The following is a 17,342-nucleotide window of genomic DNA, read 5'->3' as shown; positions in this document are numbered from 1 at the left end:
GATTGGCTTGGATTCTCCTCTATTCAATACTGGCCATGTAATTCTGACCATTTTAAATATTCTTAGAATAGGGGGGGTGGCCTTACTTGGCTCATTGCGCTCTAGCGACTCCTTGTGGCGGGCCGGGCGCCTCCAGTTGTCAGGTGAGCGGTGTTTCCTCCGACACATTGGTGCGGCTGGCCTCTGGGTTAAGCGGGTGGGCGTTAAGAAGCGCAGTTAGTGGGGGGGGGGGGGGCATGACTCGACCTTCGCCTCCCGACCACATTGGGGAGTTGCAGCGATGAGACAAAAATCGAAATTGGGGAGCAAAAGGGGGAAACATTTTTGTTCTAAAAAGACTGCACTCCAAGTAGCTCTCCAGATGGAGGGTTGACGGAGCACGTGTTTTATACAGTAGCTCTCCAGATGGAGGGTTGACGGAGCACGTGTTTTATACAGTAGCTCTCCAGATGGAGGGTTGACGGAGCACGTGTTTTATACAGTAGCTCTCCAGATGGAGGGTTGACGGAGCACGTGTTTTATACAGTAGCTCTCCAGATGGAGGGTTGACGGAGCACGTGTTTTATACAGTAGCTCTCCAGATGGAGGGTTGACGGAGCACGTGTTTTATACAGTAGCTCTCCAGATGGAGGGTTGACGGAGCACGTGTTTTATACAGTAGCTCTCCAGATGGAGGGTTGACGGAGCACGTGTTTTATACAGTAGCTCTCCAGATGGAGGGTTGACGGAGCACGTGTTTTATACAGTAGCTCTCCAGATGGAGGGTTGACGGAGCACGTGTTTTATACAGTAGCTCTCCAGATGGAGGGTTGACGGAGCACGTGTTTTATACAGTAGCTCTCCAGATGGAGGGTTGACGGAGCACGTGTTTTATACAGTAGCTCTCCAGATGGAGGGTTGACGGAGCACGTGTTTTATACAGTAGCTCTCCAGATGAAGGGTTGACGGAGAACGTGTTTTATACAGTAGCTCTCCAGATGGAGGGTTGACGGAGCACGTGTTTTATACAGTAGCTCTCCAGATGGAGGGTTGACGGAGCACGTGTTTTATACAGTAGCTCTCCAGATGGAGGGTTGACGGAGCACGTGTTTTATACAGTAGCTCTCCAGATGGAGGGTTGACAGTTGGCTATCAGGGCAGTATTTTACCTTGTGGGGAGTTAAGTGCCTTGCTCAAGGCCACAACGGCGGGAGATGGTGTATAATACATGGGATCAGAGAGCAGCAGCCTTCCTTTATCAGTACCAGTGAAAATAATGAAGGTTATTTTAGTTCCTTGCGTCACACAACAATTCTCAGTCACCTTATTTTCCCATGTTGTTACAGGCTTGTTTTTTGAGGGGGGGGGGGGGCGGAGGGGGGACGACAAGTGACTAAAACAGTTGTAACGTGTCAGCAATAGGGGGAAGGAGGGCGGGACTTACCAGAGAGATGGGGTGGGTCTTCAGCTTGGTCCATGGGATCTGTCAATGAAGACAAGGAATTAGAGTCAGCCAGTCAAGCTCAGATAAGTGACAGTGATATTGGTTCAATATCATACACCTGCAATCGCTGTGAATGTAAATCAGCTGAAATGAATGGAATTGGGCCGCTCCAAGAGAGCCAGGATGAGAGAATGAATCATGGAGACAGTCTAGAGAAGCAGTCAGTGCCAGCACATTCCACTCCTCCCTAAACTACACTAATCCCTCTGAGCGGACCCTCTTAATCATGCCCGTGTCAAATCAAATAGCTTTTACGCCAAAGAGTAATCTGCCGATTTGGGCATGTTCATTTTCCCCCACAACGAGTGACTCCCCGTTAAAAGGCTATAAACACTGAAATAAACCTTTGGATATGTGGCGCTAATTGAATTACTACACTAAAACTGTATTTGACTTCTTCAGTCATTGAACTGAAACGGTTTAGAAAATAGCCTGCTCCTGTAGGTGAGGTTGGAGCAGAGATTTAGACAAGGAAATTAACAGTTTTTGGGTGCCTGAGTTGTGGGTGTGTGTATCTGCTCCAATGAGGATGGGCATGTGTATTGTAACAGAAGATGGTGTGCGTGACTGTATGCGTGTTGGCATCTAAATCAGACAGGCCATAGAAGAGCTCTCTCTCTCTAACTGTTAGAGGAGTTACCTACAGCTGGGGGACCCACACACCCTCTTTCTCTCTAGATCAGTGGGAGCTATTAGCTATTAGCTGCAGGTTCCGCTTAGCCCAAGCCCACTGGTCCTGCCCGGCTAAGTGGGCCCCCAGCCCACTGGTCCTGCCCGGCTAAGTGGGCCCCCAGCCCACTGGTCCTGCCCGGCTAAGTGGGCCCCCAGCCCACTGGTCCTCCCCGGCTAAGTGGGCCCCCAGCCCACTGGTCCTCCCCGGCTAAGTGGGCCCCCAGCCCACTGGTCCTCCCCGGCTAAGTGGGCCCCCAGCCCACTGGTCCTCCCCGGCTAAGTGGGCCCCCAGCCCACTGGTCCTCCCCGGCTAAGTGGGCCCCCAGCCCACTGGTCCTCCCCGGCTAAGTGGGCCCCCAGCCCACTGGTCCTCCCCGGCTAAGTGGGCCCCCAGCCCACTGGTCCTCCCCGGCTAAGTGGGGCCCAAGCCCACTGGTCCTCCCCGGCTAAGTGGGCCCAAGCCCACTGGTCCTCCCCGGCTAAGTGGGCCCAAGCCCACTATTTCACTGTTCCTATTGGCTAAGTGGGCCAAGCCCACTATTTCACTGTTCCTATTGGCTAAGTGGGCCAAGCCCACTATTTCACTGTTCCTATTGGCTAAGTGGGCCAAGCCCACTATTTCACTGTTCCTATTGGCTAAGTGGGCCAAGCCCACTATTTCACTGTTCCTATTGGCTAAGTGGGCCAAGCCCACTATTTCACTGTTCCTATTGGCTAGATGACCAAGCCCACTATTTCACTGTTCCTATTGGCTAGATGACCAAGCCCACTATTTCACTGTTCCTATTGGCTAGATGACCAAGCCCACTATTTCACTGTTCCTATTGGCTAGATGACCAAGCCCATTGTTCCTTTAGGCTAGACGACCAGAACTCTGTGACACACTGGCAAAACTCCAAGAACTAACATGGTGGCCTCTAAGTTGATCCTGATCCTAGATGACCTGCTGTGGGTGCTGACTGACTCCCAGCTCAAAGCCATGGTCCAGTACGCCAAGTCACTCAGCGAGGCCATGGACAAGTCTGCTCAGCAGAGGAAGAGCATGGCCACCGAGGACCAGGTAGACAGACGCGCATGCAAGCACGCATTACGATTGCAGCATTGCCCCAAGGACAACGCACAGCGAGTGTGACACGTCAATAAAGCTAAGTTAGTGACAGTCAATGGGCCTCGTCTAGGAAAACAGCCAGACAGAGAGACATAACTTAAGGCAATTTCAGAAGACCGTTTCAATTTCAGAAGACAGTTTCAACGCTGGGCGGCTCCCAACTACTTGTTAGAATATATTGCCTGCTATGTAAAAAGGAAGGTCATGAGACAGATAAGATGAAGTCCTGAGACAGCAGAGATAAAATACAAGAGAGAATCATTAGGGCAAAGAGAAGAGGAAGGAGAACGCTGGTAGTGGAGACCCGAGTAAAATAGTTTGTTGTTATTCTGCTCCATTCACCATCTCCAGGGAGTGTCAGATGATGTGTGCATACAGACACAGTTCATCTCAGTGCACTTCTATATCCACCGCTATCATAACGATGTAGACAAGGGAGAATGAAAGAGAGTGGGAGAGAGTGGGATTGGGGGTGAGAGAGGGGGGTGGGCAGGGGGAGAGAGATGAGAGGTAGCAGGCAGTAAAATTGAAATATGGACTAAGATGGTGGGGTTCATCTGAGGAGAGGGACAAAGGGCGAAAGCACCGCCCAGAGTGCAGGTGTGTGTGCGCACGTCTCCCTCTCTCTTACCCGGATGGCAGCCTTGTTGCAGCCCACTTTGTTGATGGCCAGCCAGGTGGGCAGGTCCAACATGCTCTGCAGTACCTCCTCATCCAGCTCCAGGTTGGTGAGCTGGCCCTCGCCCTTCAACGTGCTCAGGTTGATCTTGTCTGGGGACAGGTTCTTAGCAAACCTGCAGGGGGAGGAGGAAGGAGAGGAGAGGAGGGGAGAGGAGAAAATGAGTATTGTTGTTATTCATTCAACATCAAGGAAAGAAGCCCTTAACATACATCATACCTACAAATACAAGACACCCTTGCTTTTGGGAGGGAGACTAAGTGAAAGACAGGAGAGAGAATTGCATTTAACCTGTCTTTATTGGCACAATTCATTAGAGTACAGTCCCCCTCTCTCCCTTACGACCAGTGATAAGAGTGAAAAATAAAAGGCAGAGAGGGTGGACAAGAAAGATAATGGACAAGGAAAGAAAGACAGAAGAGAGAAGGATAGTCTAGAAGAGACAAGGGAGCCAACCAAATCAGCCTGTTAAAAGTGGTGAGCAAACTTTTGGAAAAAATTGTTTGATCAATTAAAGTTATTTTACAGAAAACTAATTAGCAACAGACTTTCTGCATGCTTATTGGGAAGGGCACTCAACATGTCCGGCACTGACAAATGACTGATGATTGGCTGAAAGAAATTGATATTAAGAAGATAGTGGGAACTGTTTTGTTAGACTTCAGTGCAGCTTTTGATGTCATTGATCATAACCAATTGCTGAAAAAAACGTAGGTGTTATGGATTTGCATCATCTGCCTTATTATGGACTGAGCGTTACCCATCTAATAAAATTCAGAGGGTTTTCGTTAATGGAAGCCTATCTCATACAAATTCATTTCAGTGTGGTGTACCGCAGGGCAGCCTGCTAGGGCCATTGTTTTCTGTTTTTACAAATGACCTTCCACTGACCTTGAATACGGCCTGTGTGTCTATGTACGTTGACGACTCAACAGTATACACGTCGGCTACAACAGTAAAATAAATAACTGACACTTAACATTGATCTCCAGTCAGTTTTAGAATGGGTATCTAGCAATAGGCTAGTGCTAAATATTAAAACTAAAAGAATATTTTTTGGGAGAAATTACTCTCTCAATGCTAAACCTTGTTTAAATCTATTATTGAATAATGTGGCTTTTGAGCAAGTTGAGGAGACTAAACTGCTGGGCGTAACCCTAGATAGCAAGCTGTCATGGTCAAAACAGACTCAATGGTTGCTAAAATAGGAAGAGGTCTGTCCAGACAGATCCTACAGGCCCTAGTTTTGTTGCACCTTGACTACTGCCCAGCTGTGTGGTCATGTGTGGCAGAGAAGGACATAGGTAAATTGCAGTTGATTCAGACCAAAGCAGCACATATCGCACTTAGATGTACACGCAGGGTGAATGTTAGTAACATGCATGTCAATCTCTCCTGCCTCAAAGTTGAGGATAGATTGACTGCATCACTATTGGTCTTTGTGCAAAGTATTGATGTGTTGATGGTACCGAACTGTCTATTCATGCAGTTGGCAAACAGTTCGGACACTCATCGGTACAACACAAGACATGCAATCGGAGGTCTCTTCACAGTCCCCAGGTCCAGAACAGAGTCTGGGAAATGCAGTGTTAAATAGTTATGACTACATGGAACTCTGCCACCCCAGGTAACTCAAGCTAGGATTGAAACCAGATTTTAAAAAACAGATAAAAAGAACACCTTACTGCACATAAGGGACTGTGGCGAGACAACCATTTTTTATATACATCTCTTGTTTTGTAATTTGAACTGTACTATGTGTTAGACCTAGATAGTGTGTATGTACTGATATGTAGGTGTCATGACGTTGCCCTCTTTGAGTACAGGGAGGACAGTTGACCCCCTCCCCCTTGCACCATCCCCTCAGCTATGGGACTTGCATCCAAATGGTTGTATAAAATGTATTAATAAGGATAAAGCTATTTGGAATACGTTGAGATGCTATGTACTGATGTTAATGTGATAGAATTGTATTTCTGTACCAAGCTTAACTCAGTCATCGGCACGCCCCCCCAGGGACATGGACAGGACAAGGCGTCATGTGACAAGCCTGTTCTATGTTCACGTATAAAACCCCCACCTAGAAGTTATTTCTGCAGACCAGCTTACCTCAGAAGAGAGAGCCAAGGTTTCACCACCCAATTCCTCTACTGAAAGTTACCTATACCACGTGGTTAAACTTTTAGACTATCGAGACCGACAGAATAAGAACAAGTCTGATATTAATTATTAGTCTGCAGCTAAGTAAATTATATCATTGAACGCGAAGACCAACGAAACATCCATTCTATAACGACATTAATGAATGTCGCTTTGAAAGATCCATTCTAACACACAGAGACACAGAGACACAGAGACACAGAGACACAGAGACACAGAGAGACAGAGAGACAGAGAGACAGAGAGACAGAGAGACAGAGAGACAGAGAGCTCTCCAACAGAACGACTCTCCAACAAGGATCCCGACGACACACTGAGCGTAAATATATATTGATTGTAATTGTTCCCGAATGAGTGAGCGTTCATGTGCAAAGGATTAGCATATCAATTGTTAATATTAATGAACTCTGTGTGCCTCCTCAGCTGCCCTTTATGACCCTTTGTTTAACAAGACACCAGCCATGCCCGTTTAGCCCACTAGGGAACATTCCTCTACCAATTCTTTGTAATGATAACTACTGTCTGTATGCTTTCTGTGAATTACTTAGTTTAGTAAATAAATGATTTTAAGACAATTGATGTATGGATGACTTTAGTAAAGGCTGGATTCGTGCAGATACAACAATTTACGACGTTTGGAATGAGACTGGACGCGAGGTAAAATACACCATTTAACCCAGAAGATAATCGGCCTATACTATAATATAATATATAATGTTATAATATAGGAAAGTTATATTAGGAAAATTATAACTTTGTAATCTGAATGTTTTCCTTGGTGCCCCGATCTCCTAGTTAATTACAATTAAACGATTAATCAGTTTAATCGCGTGATAATAATTACAGGGAGTTCATTGATAAACATGTCTTCAGTTTAATGGTGCCCCAAAGACACGACATAGGCTAGGTGTGATGTTTTAAATGTATGTATTTCAGTCCTTGACTAATAATGTTCTGTACTAGGTAATGTTTCATGTGGACCCCAGGGAGAGTAGCTGATGCTTTTGCAGCGGCTAATGGGGATCCTAATAAATACCAGTACCCAGAGGAGAGGCCAGATAGTAAAACAGAGAGAGAGATGAGGTAGGCCTGTAGGTCTGTTATGGAACATTATAGAGTTCTGCTGAAAGTCAAACTGTACTCAAGGGTGTGTGTGAACTTTAGGGTCACACTGTCTCAACTGTAAGGGTTTCCCAACTCCTATCTTTCATCAGAGGTAGCACAGCCAATGAGTGTGTGTCCTGGGTGCGCATGGGTGGGTTCCATCGCTAGGCCCCGCTCAAAGCTCCAACACACACTGTGCCCATGACCTGGTGCCATAGTCCCTAGACTCCCTACCACAGTATGTGGTTAGTAGTTAGCCAAACGCCCACATACCAGGCAAAAGGTCATTGTCCTAATTAATGTTTACAGATAAAGAATTCCCAGTAAGTCACAGACGGATTTTATCAATCCACATTACACACAACAACCTGTGTGTGTTTGTACACCACAAGTGTGTGTCCATATACAGCCTGTGTGACTACTTTAACTCTGTTTTTATCGATCTACGTTACACCACAACCTAAGCACGACAACACACTAACACACACACACACACACACGTTAATGAAGCAGAGACTGCCACGGTTTGACTGCTGTAATCTTGTTAGCTACCTGGTTGGCAGGCAGCTAATCTGACAGATAGAAGCACCATGCTCTTAAATAGGACCAGATCAAAAGCTCCCAACTGTGCTGCAACATTCAGCCAACATTTAAATAACATCCTTTAACCAATATTTTAATAACCGCTAGTCAGATTCACAACTCTGATATAACCGATGGCCTGGTAACTTCTATAGCAGGATTCATTTCTCCCACATCACAACCCATAGGCTATACCATATTGAAGACAATAAGATGAAGAGAGAGCTCTGGTACAGCGAAATCTTATACTTCGGTCAGTTGTGTTGCTGACTGTGGCCATCCGATCAGCTTCTCTGGCCTATCGCACGCACGCACAGAATGACTGGAAACAGCTCATTACACTTCCCCTGTACCTGCCTCATTCCTGATCAAGCTTTTGTTTAGGTAGTTCCGTTATATGGGCTAACCTTTCTAGGAGATCTTTTTGAGCTTTTCAAATTGATGCTTTTTAAAATGTATGCTACTTTTCTGCTGACTGGGTTTTAGATGTTCCATGACTAACTGTGTGCTTATCTTTGTTGGCTGTTGTGTTCAGTCTCAAGTGGGACCAAAAAATATTGGAAGACAGTAAAAATACTCTAAAACATTGTTAGAATCTGCCCTAGAGTGGAGGTATTAAATAAATTATTTTACAACAGAAGTTGGAGACTAACTGGATTGAGGTGGATGATTAGGTGGCTGAGGTATTAGGAGAGGCCAGGTTAAATTAAGCCATGGCACCAGGATTAACACCCATACTCCTCATTTATATTAGCATGATTCACCCACTCTTCACCGTCATAGCTGGTGCGTGTTTGTCTGTATTTGTATTACACACACAACTTTTGGCCATGGTCTCTACAGACTTTGTAATTGTGGCCTGTAAGGCTAACCTTCTCCCTGCCTCCATCAGAGACATAAATATTACATTGCTCCGGAGCCCTGTGTGTGTGCCATTCAGTTGGCCACACGGTTCGTTGCTGACGTGTGTATTGTAGTCGGACCCACAGGAGATCCCTCACCTTTGACTGACTCAATCTAAACAAGGGATGACAAGGTCACTTTGGAGCAACCTTCCTCAGGATAGACAGACACACATTTGGGTTATTCTTTGAGGGATAAACCAGTCGCCGGGCAGAACTTATTCAATTCAGTAGTCTCTGCAAAGATAGAAAGTGTGTGTTCGCATGCGTCCATTCTTCAGATTAAATTAGAAAATCAACTTGATTAGATGAACCCTATGATCTCACTGCAGATCTGTTTCATCTGGCCTTTATTTATTTTATTAGGCCTAAGTACAAAGCTTGTGTCCAATCTGACAACCCGGTCTTCACTGAGTTGGCGTGTGCTCCTATAAATGTCTTTATTCTATTAAACATGTGTCCATTATCACAACACTGCCTTCTGTTAGTGTTTTCCTATTGTTTCAGAGTCTATTCCATGAAGTGAACTAGTATATTGGATATTGTTCACCTAACACCTTTTTTGCACTATTGGTTAGAGCTTGTAAGTAAGCATTTCACTGTAAGGTCTACACCTGTTGTATTCGGCGCACGTGACAAACTGATTTGATAGTGGAGCGTCCATTTTAAAAACACTGTCTTAAGTCTTCTAGTTAATGTCCTTATATTATGTGTTCCAATTGGTTTCTTCTTCACTATCAAGTACACTAGCATCCATTTTGAATACACTATTTTCTATGAGTTATTGTGGAGAAAATAGGCCTTATTTCTTTATTGCAAATGACACCCAAGTCTATAAGCTAGTAAAGTAGACCTAACTCCACAAAGACTGTGTTAAACAGTTTCCCTTCGAGAAGCAACTAATTCCATTGGTCACTTTTGTTTCCTGTGTTGCTTTTGACTGAGCCAGCAAATCTGGTTAGCACAAACAGGTTTGAATGAACAAGGAAATAACTGATTTCCAAAACTTCAGCACCTTTTTCCCAAAGCATGTTCCTCCCTGTCATTTTTAGAATGTTCTGAGATTAAAACAGACTCTTCCTAGCCAGCCCCTCTCAGTCTTCTCTCTCCGACCCTGTGGTTAATATTTTGTATTTAGCGGCTGTGTGTCACAGTGTGTGTGTGTGTAGGTATCCCTCCATCTATCATCCGCCCATCAGTCCAGTCACATTCCTGCACGCATCATCAAGCCGTGCCACAGAGACCACTAGTTGAATCAAATGTGTTAGTGCTGGGCTACAACAAAAATGTTCACCAACAGTTAGGGTCCCCTAGGAATGAAATGTTGAGGAGTAACACTGACATCTCCTCTGTCTGGCAGGCTAAGGTAAGATGTAGAGAGAAAGAGATGGACAGGTTCAGCGAGAGAAAGACAGACAGGGCTAGAGCTGAGCATGTGACTGAAGCAACGTTGACACCTGATCACAGTGAGCCTCAGTAGAATGAATATTTAACAGCACAGGGCTCCCAGACACACTCAATACTGACTGGACAACACACGCCTCTGTGTGTGTGTTTTCTTTAAGGTCACATCAGTGTGTGTGTGTGTGTTGATTATGCGTGCACGTTTAAGAGTCTGCGTGTGTGCGCGTGTAACCCCAGACCCTGCTGTGTCTGGCCCTGGTCCTGGGCCATGTCGATACCTGAGCCTATTGGTTTAATGGGGAGAGGGACATCTTCATTAACTCACCCTTGGGACCACCTGAGAGCAGCACACTGTTGGTGGAAACACCTCACATCACCAGCCACACTCGCATTGTGTGTGTTCCCAAAGGCCAATGTTTTGACATACAAGGCCTCGAAGGCAAGAGTCAGCCTTTCTCTCCTGCCTTCAAGAGGTCGTTGCAGATAGAAACACTCATAGTATAGCGCGGACATGACGTTATCCTATTCTACAAGACAGAGAAGCATGGCTGTTCTACATTATATATTTCTATCTGAACATTGAGCGGAACCCTGGTGAATATGCCCCAAGCATTGACATCACTATAATGAGCAGTGGGTTTGGCTTCTTCCAAGCAGGACTGCTTCGAATACACGACCAATCACGTAACGACCCAAGGAAGTGATAATGACATAATTCCCCCGGTCCTGCTGACGCTAACAGTAATGTGCACACACACACAATCCAATGTTGTAGGACACTAAAGCTTTGTTCATATTGGCAGGTTGAAGTGAGTCAGATCCTATTTTGTTGAATATCCGATTCAAATCTGTTCTTTTTCCTGCAGTCTGAATAGCCAAACGCACATGAAATTGGTTATTTCAGGCCACATTTCAAAACCACCTTCATAGGCGGTTTGAAATCAGATACAAATCTGATTCCTGGCCATGTGACTTGTGTCTGAATGGTCAAATCCGATTTATTTGCCTTCGAGTGGTTTTCAAACTTAGTAGCTATCTAGGAACAAGATATGCCTAATACGGTGAATCATTTACTTATATAATAAATATATTAGCTAACTAGCTTGTTAATTGTTTACAAACAAATTAGTGAATGTGCTAGAAAGCCAAACAGCTATTGTTACCTAGCTAGCTAGTTGACTGCTGTGGCTAGCCAAAAATGACTCATTTTCAAGTTGGATCATCTTATCCTTTGAGGCTTTAAAAGTGTTCTTCCACTATGATTTTAAACATTGAAATACACTGGGACACGTCCATGGCAGGCATTGTTGTCACTTTAGCTTGATACATAACTTCTTCTAACTGATAGGAAGCACGAGCACCACCACCAATCAGTCTACACCACTGCACAGACCCGTCGTTACTATGAATACTAGCTTACCCATGTCAGCAAATGTCTTGTCTGAACACACACATCAGATTTGGTCATTTTTAACTTGCTGTTTGGACAGTTAGTATTCCTAAACGGATTTGAAAAACAAAACTGACTTGAGCATTAAGGCCTAGTGTGAACAAGGCTTAAAAGGAAATGACAGTCATAAGCTGTGTATGTAAAACTTGGCTGTGGCCATTGTTTGTGGGACCATGAAGGGCACAGCAACCACTAGCCATCAAAGCCTCTGCCTTGCCGCATAAATACCAAGGGCTCCGCTGGTTATACTGAAAGTCAAGGGCTTTTGTTCACAATGCATTGCCCGCTGGAAGCAATGCATTAAAAAGCCTAATGCACTTTCCCCTTTCTAAAGCTACAACACTTGTTTAACTGCATTGTGTGTGACTATAACAAAGCTTACTGTTCTAGGTCAATCCAAAACAGTTTGCAAGTCATTCATTCTTATCCAGCCGGTAACATGGGAGGTTCAACCTACATCTAAAAGGCTCAAGGTTTTATCAAAGCTTTTATTTTTATAGGCGTTATTATGTGTTGTTTACAGACAGTTTTCTAGGAGCTACAGGTGTAAGAATGTGAATGCTCTTGGATCATTATCAGTCAGTTGTAGGTAGGTTCAACTGAATGCGATGGGCAATTTATGTTATTACGGAGAAGTTCTCCCTTTTGAAAATAACGGGTAAGGATTTCGATGAACTTCCCTCAGGGCACCAACCTGGAACAATAAATAATGCATGTGCCTAGCTGAAAGCTGTCGATAACAATGGGTAGGACAACTGATGACTGTGTTGCAAACATAGGGACTATATTGTGTAGACTCAGTCGCAAGTGTAGTCTTTTCTCTCCATGACCCGTTCAAAATATTTTACACTTCACTAGCTGATTAAATATGTCCATTAATCCTTTATCAAATACTTGTGAGAGGAAAAAGGTGGCACAAAACGTTGCCTACTACAACAACCAAGGCCTTTGTCTTCCCTGCTCAGTGTCCATGGAACTGGCAAACAAACAAGGTATGTGTGTATATGAGGTGTACAGGTGCTTAGTCATCTCTATGCTGTGGAAGGTGCATTATTATCCCAAGCTGCTAATGCAAGCAAGAGCGGACATGCATACAGCCCCGGTGCAAGAGAGCAGGGGTGTCAAACTCATTCCACGGAGGGCCGAGTGTCTGCTGATTTTTGGTTAAGAACTAGATAACCAGATGAGGGGAGTTCCTTACTAATCAGTGATCTTAATTAATCAATCAAGTACAAGGGAGGAGCAAAACCCTGCAGACACTCACCCCGGCGTTGAATGAGTTTGGGGAACTCTGCTCTATTGCACATTTGCCAATCTCAATCCTGGGGCCTCTCCGGGTGCACATTTTGTTTTTTACCCAAGCACTACACTACTGATTCAAATAATCAACTCATCATCAAGCATTGATTAGGACCGAGTTTGGGAAACCCTGCAGTAGAGAGTAAAGTTTGTGTGTTCCACTCAGAATGGCTCCCGAGTGGCACAGCGGTCTAAGGGGCGTCACTACAGACACAGCCTGGATTCGAACCAGGGTATCACAACCGGCCGTGATTAGGAGTCCCATAGGGCTGCGCACAATTGGCCAAGCGTCGTCCAGGTTTGGCCAGTGTAGGCTGTCATTGTAAATAAGAATTTGTTATTTATTTAACAAGGTAAGTCAGTTAAGGTTAAAAAAAAATTATAATAATAATAAAAAAAGGCCAAAAATGACTTAAACTTCCCCGATGTGGCAACCTGGTCTCAGAGCATTTCGTATTATTCTGCACGGAAACCCGAGACATTACTTTTAGTATGATATGTAACCATACCAAATGTAACATAAGACAGATGGTTACTTAAAGCAAAAAAACTAAAAAGTGGGGTGGTTGGTTCGTCTGGGTGGACGTATATAGTGAACGTCTAGCAACCCAAAGGTTGTGAGTTTGAATATCATCATGGACAACTTTTGCATTTTACCAACTACTTTTTAGTTACTACTTAGCGTGTTAGCTAACCCTTCCCCTAACCTAGTTAAAGTTAGCGTGCTAGCTAATATTAGCCACCTAGCTAGAATGTGTAACATATCATACGTTTTGCAAATTCGTAACGTAATACGAATTGTAATTTAACATACGAAATGGGTGATGGACAACCAAATAGTAATACATACCATACGAAACGTAACATAACGTTACTAAATGAACAGAATAATACGAAATGTTCTGAGACCTGGTTGGATGTAGTACTAGCTGTCAGTGCAGTACGTGGCGTGTTTGTCTCTGCCAGAAGCTTATGCTGCTAGCTAGCTAACCAGTGTAGTTTACCTGGCTAACTAGGTAGCTAGGTGGCTAATGACAATCATTGACTGATGTAACCTAGCAAATAGAAAACTTGCTATATCTGGCTAAACAATGATTATCGGGACATAGTTAGCCAGCTAATGTTAACGTACTGGTGGAGCCTAGGCTAGGAAGATTAGTTGCGTTAACAACAATACGCAAGGTTAGCCATAACCAGTTATCAAACAAGCCAGTTAGCTAGCTATCTAACTAAACACGACAGACACCGGTTTGTTTTTGACAACCAACAACAACAAGCAAACTTGCTCGTAACTGGCTAGTTGAGCAAGCATAGTGAGTGCCCCGTCAGTGGCCTCCCGGGCGCTATGGCACAGCGCTGCTAACGCGCTAGCTTGGTTCCCAAATGAAACCCCTTTGGGAGTTAGATGTATTTTGTCTCTCCGCCTGGTTCATATCGATTGACACTGACCTGGAGAGGTGTTTGAGGATCTGTTTCTTGATCAGCCCAGCCATGACCGTATAAATGATTTATCCCAGCGATGCAGTTCAAATTCTCAATTCTGAGTCAGGGTGCATTTTTTGTGGTCTTTGTGAGACTAGCCCAGTTCTCGCTCCCTTCCCACGGAGATTTGACAGGGGAAAACAAACCCCCGAGACACAGCTAGCTAGCTTCAGAAGGCAAATAAGCCATTACAACTAGTGCTAAAGTCCATCTTCAATGCAACAGCACCTGGAAACACGGCCTGTGCTGTCACAACGTCTGATGGGCGGGCTAGCGGCGACCTAAGTCAAAGATACAAGACTTGCGGGCGGAGCATGGATGACTCCGGCATTACGTCAGCATTGTCCCATGTATCGTTTAATTTTAGAAGTGAACCCGTAATTGCCTGTTTTTACTGTGGCTGAGTACATCCGCACGGGAAGATATTTGGGGGTGGAGCTGCTGCGATTCTTTTCGCCGACGGGGGTACGGTCTACCTGTGAGTCCAGTTCCAGTCTCCTCTCGAAAGACTGTCATTCAGTGACCTCTGGTGGACAACGGCAGGGAGAGGGGTCCAGGTGCAGCTGTCATCTATCAGGCCCATCACCTCTCAGGCCCCTCTCCAATGCCAGGACCATCACTTCCGGATCTGACACGTTAACTCTTACATCCAGACGCCTCACCAATATCCAATGGTATAGCGTGGCGCGAATTACAAATACCTCAAAAATGCAAAAACTTAAATTTTTCAAACATATGACTATTTTACACCATTTTAAAGACAAGACTCTCCTTTGTCTAACCACATTGTCCGATTTCAAAAAGGCTTTACAACGAAAGCAAAACATTAGATTATGCCAGGAGAGTACCCAGCCAGAAATAATCACACACCAATTTTTCAAGCTAGCATATAAGTCACAAAAACCAAAACCACAGCTAAATGTTATGTTATACAATACATGCATGTTTTGTTCAATCAAGTTCATCTTTATATCAAAAACCAGCTTTTTACATTAGCATGTGATGTTCAGAACTAGCGTACCCACCGAAAACTTCCGGTGAATTTACTAAATTACTCACGATAAACGTTCACAAAAAACATAACAATTATTTTAAGAATTATAGATACAGAACTCCTTTATGCAATCGCGGTGTCCGATTTTAAAATAGCTTTTCGGTGAAAGCACATTTTGCAATATTCTGAGTAGATAGCCCGGCCATCACAGCTAGCTATTTTGACACCCACCAAGTTTGGCACTCACCAAACTCAGATTTACTATAAGAAAAATTGGATTACCTTTGCTGTTCTTCGTCAGAATGCACTCCCAGGACTTCTACTTCAACACCCAATGTTGTTTTTGTTCCAAATAATCCATAGTTATATCCAAATAGCTCCGTTTTGTTGTGCATTCAAATCACTATCCGAAGGGTGACGCGCCGGTGCGTTTCGTGACAAAAAAATTCAAAATATTCCATTACCATACTTCAAAGCATGTCAAACGCTGTTTAAAATCCATTTTTATGCAATTTTTCTCGTAAAATAGCGATAATATTCCAACCGGGAGACGTTGTATCCGTTCAAACACTGAAATAAGAAAATGGAGTCTTCACATGCACGCGCGCGACAGTGTCATTGTTCTCAGATGGACCACTCTCCAAAACCCCTACTGTTTTTCGCCCAGGGACTGCAGAGTTATCATTCCACGTTCTGGCGCCTTCTGAGAGCCAATGGGAGCCTTAGAAAATGTCACGTTACAGCAGAGATCCTGTATTTTTGATAAAGAGGCTATAGAAGGACAAGAAATGGTCAGACAGGGCACTTCCCATATAGAATCTTCTCAGGTTTTGGCCTGCCATATGAGTTCTGTTATACTCACAGACACCATTCAAACAGTTTTAGAAACTTTAGGGTGTTTTCTATCCAAATCTACTAATTATATGCATATTCTAGTTTCTGGGCAGGAGTAATAACCAGATTAAATCGGGTACGTTTTTTATCCGGGCCGTGAAAATACTGCCCCCTGTCCTAAACAGGTTTTAAGCAGAATATATTTTTCTGTTTACCACAGAGGATAGCGTCCAAACGACTGACAATTCACTTTAGGTCGAAACTAATACACAAACGGTACACGTGCATCTGCTGCTAAAACATTGCACAATGATTATACTACAATGATGGCATAGCCTAAATTAAAAACTCTGATAATACTTTTATTTCCCTTTTGACCCACATTTGTATTGCATATGTAACCGATGTGAAATGGCTAGTTAGTTAGCGGTGGTGCGCGCTAATAGCGTTTCAATCAGTGACGTCACTCGCTCTGAGACCTGAAGTGGTTGTTCCCCTTGCGTTGCAAGGGCCGCGGCTTTTGGGGCGCGATGGGTAACGATGCTTCGTGGGTGTCAGTTGTTGATGTGTGTAAGGGTCCCTGGTTCTCAAGCCCAGGTTGGGGCGAAGAGAGGGACGGAACCTACACTGTTACAAATACAGTCAGGGGAAATCAGTCAGGGGAAATCCAGTATATCAAGTGTCAGTTAAACACAAGCATTAAGATCCCCGCAACAAAGTGTACAAGCTGTAATGATATGCTAACATTCATTCATTTTGGCAGTATAGTCATATCAGTGAGTACGTTTACATGCATGGCAATAATTAGATATTGAACTTATTATGGCAGTAGGCAGATTATTAAATAGTAATGTAAACACCTTACTCTGCTTACTGAATCTTAATCAGCGTAATGTCAAAATTGAAGTAAGCATATACCGATTAAAACACCCGGTTTTCTGAGCAATCTTTCAAATTGTTAGGACATATAAACACCTTAATCAACGTTCCAGTAGTGTATTTGATCTGTGCATGTGCTAGCACCAGCCGAGCAAGGTTCTCTCTATGGCGTGAGTGAAGTGAGTTCGGAACAACTGAATGTATGCGTCTTAGAAGTATTTTTCACATACAAACTTTATATGTCCGAACTAAGGATCAAATATGCTTCTCAAAAATAACATGTCTCTGTGATTGCTGATTTTCAGATATC

At 44.1% G+C, this 17,342-nt stretch overlaps 1 protein-coding gene across 6 annotated transcripts in view; it reads right to left on the bottom strand.

Moving 5' to 3' along the window:
* The window catches only part of LOC115199071 (UHRF1-binding protein 1-like), a 52,656-nt gene extending 37,711 nt beyond the window's left edge, over window positions 1-14,945 (bottom strand). For 5 of the 6 annotated variants that reach the window (XM_029761604.1, XM_029761605.1, XM_029761606.1 and 2 more), the window contains exons 1-3: window positions 14,802-14,945; window positions 3,895-4,057; window positions 1,424-1,462 (exon numbers count right to left, since the gene is read on the bottom strand). In XM_029761604.1, coding sequence (XP_029617464.1) covers window positions 1,424-1,462; window positions 3,895-4,057; window positions 14,802-14,908 — 309 coding nt within the window. In that variant the 5' untranslated portion in view covers window positions 14,909-14,945. Of the gene's footprint in view, window positions 1-1,423; window positions 1,463-3,894; window positions 4,058-14,292; window positions 14,765-14,801 lie in introns of those variants that run through there. The other variant, XM_029761609.1, reaches the window with a different exon arrangement.
* Window positions 14,946-17,342: the final 2,397 nt, after the last annotated feature.

The sequence above is a fragment of the Salmo trutta genome, chromosome 8 (assembly GCF_901001165.1).
Source record: "Salmo trutta chromosome 8, fSalTru1.1, whole genome shotgun sequence".
NCBI classification, from domain to species: Eukaryota; Metazoa; Chordata; class Actinopteri; order Salmoniformes; family Salmonidae; genus Salmo; species Salmo trutta.
This window is presented reverse-complemented; position numbering and strand designations above follow the sequence as displayed.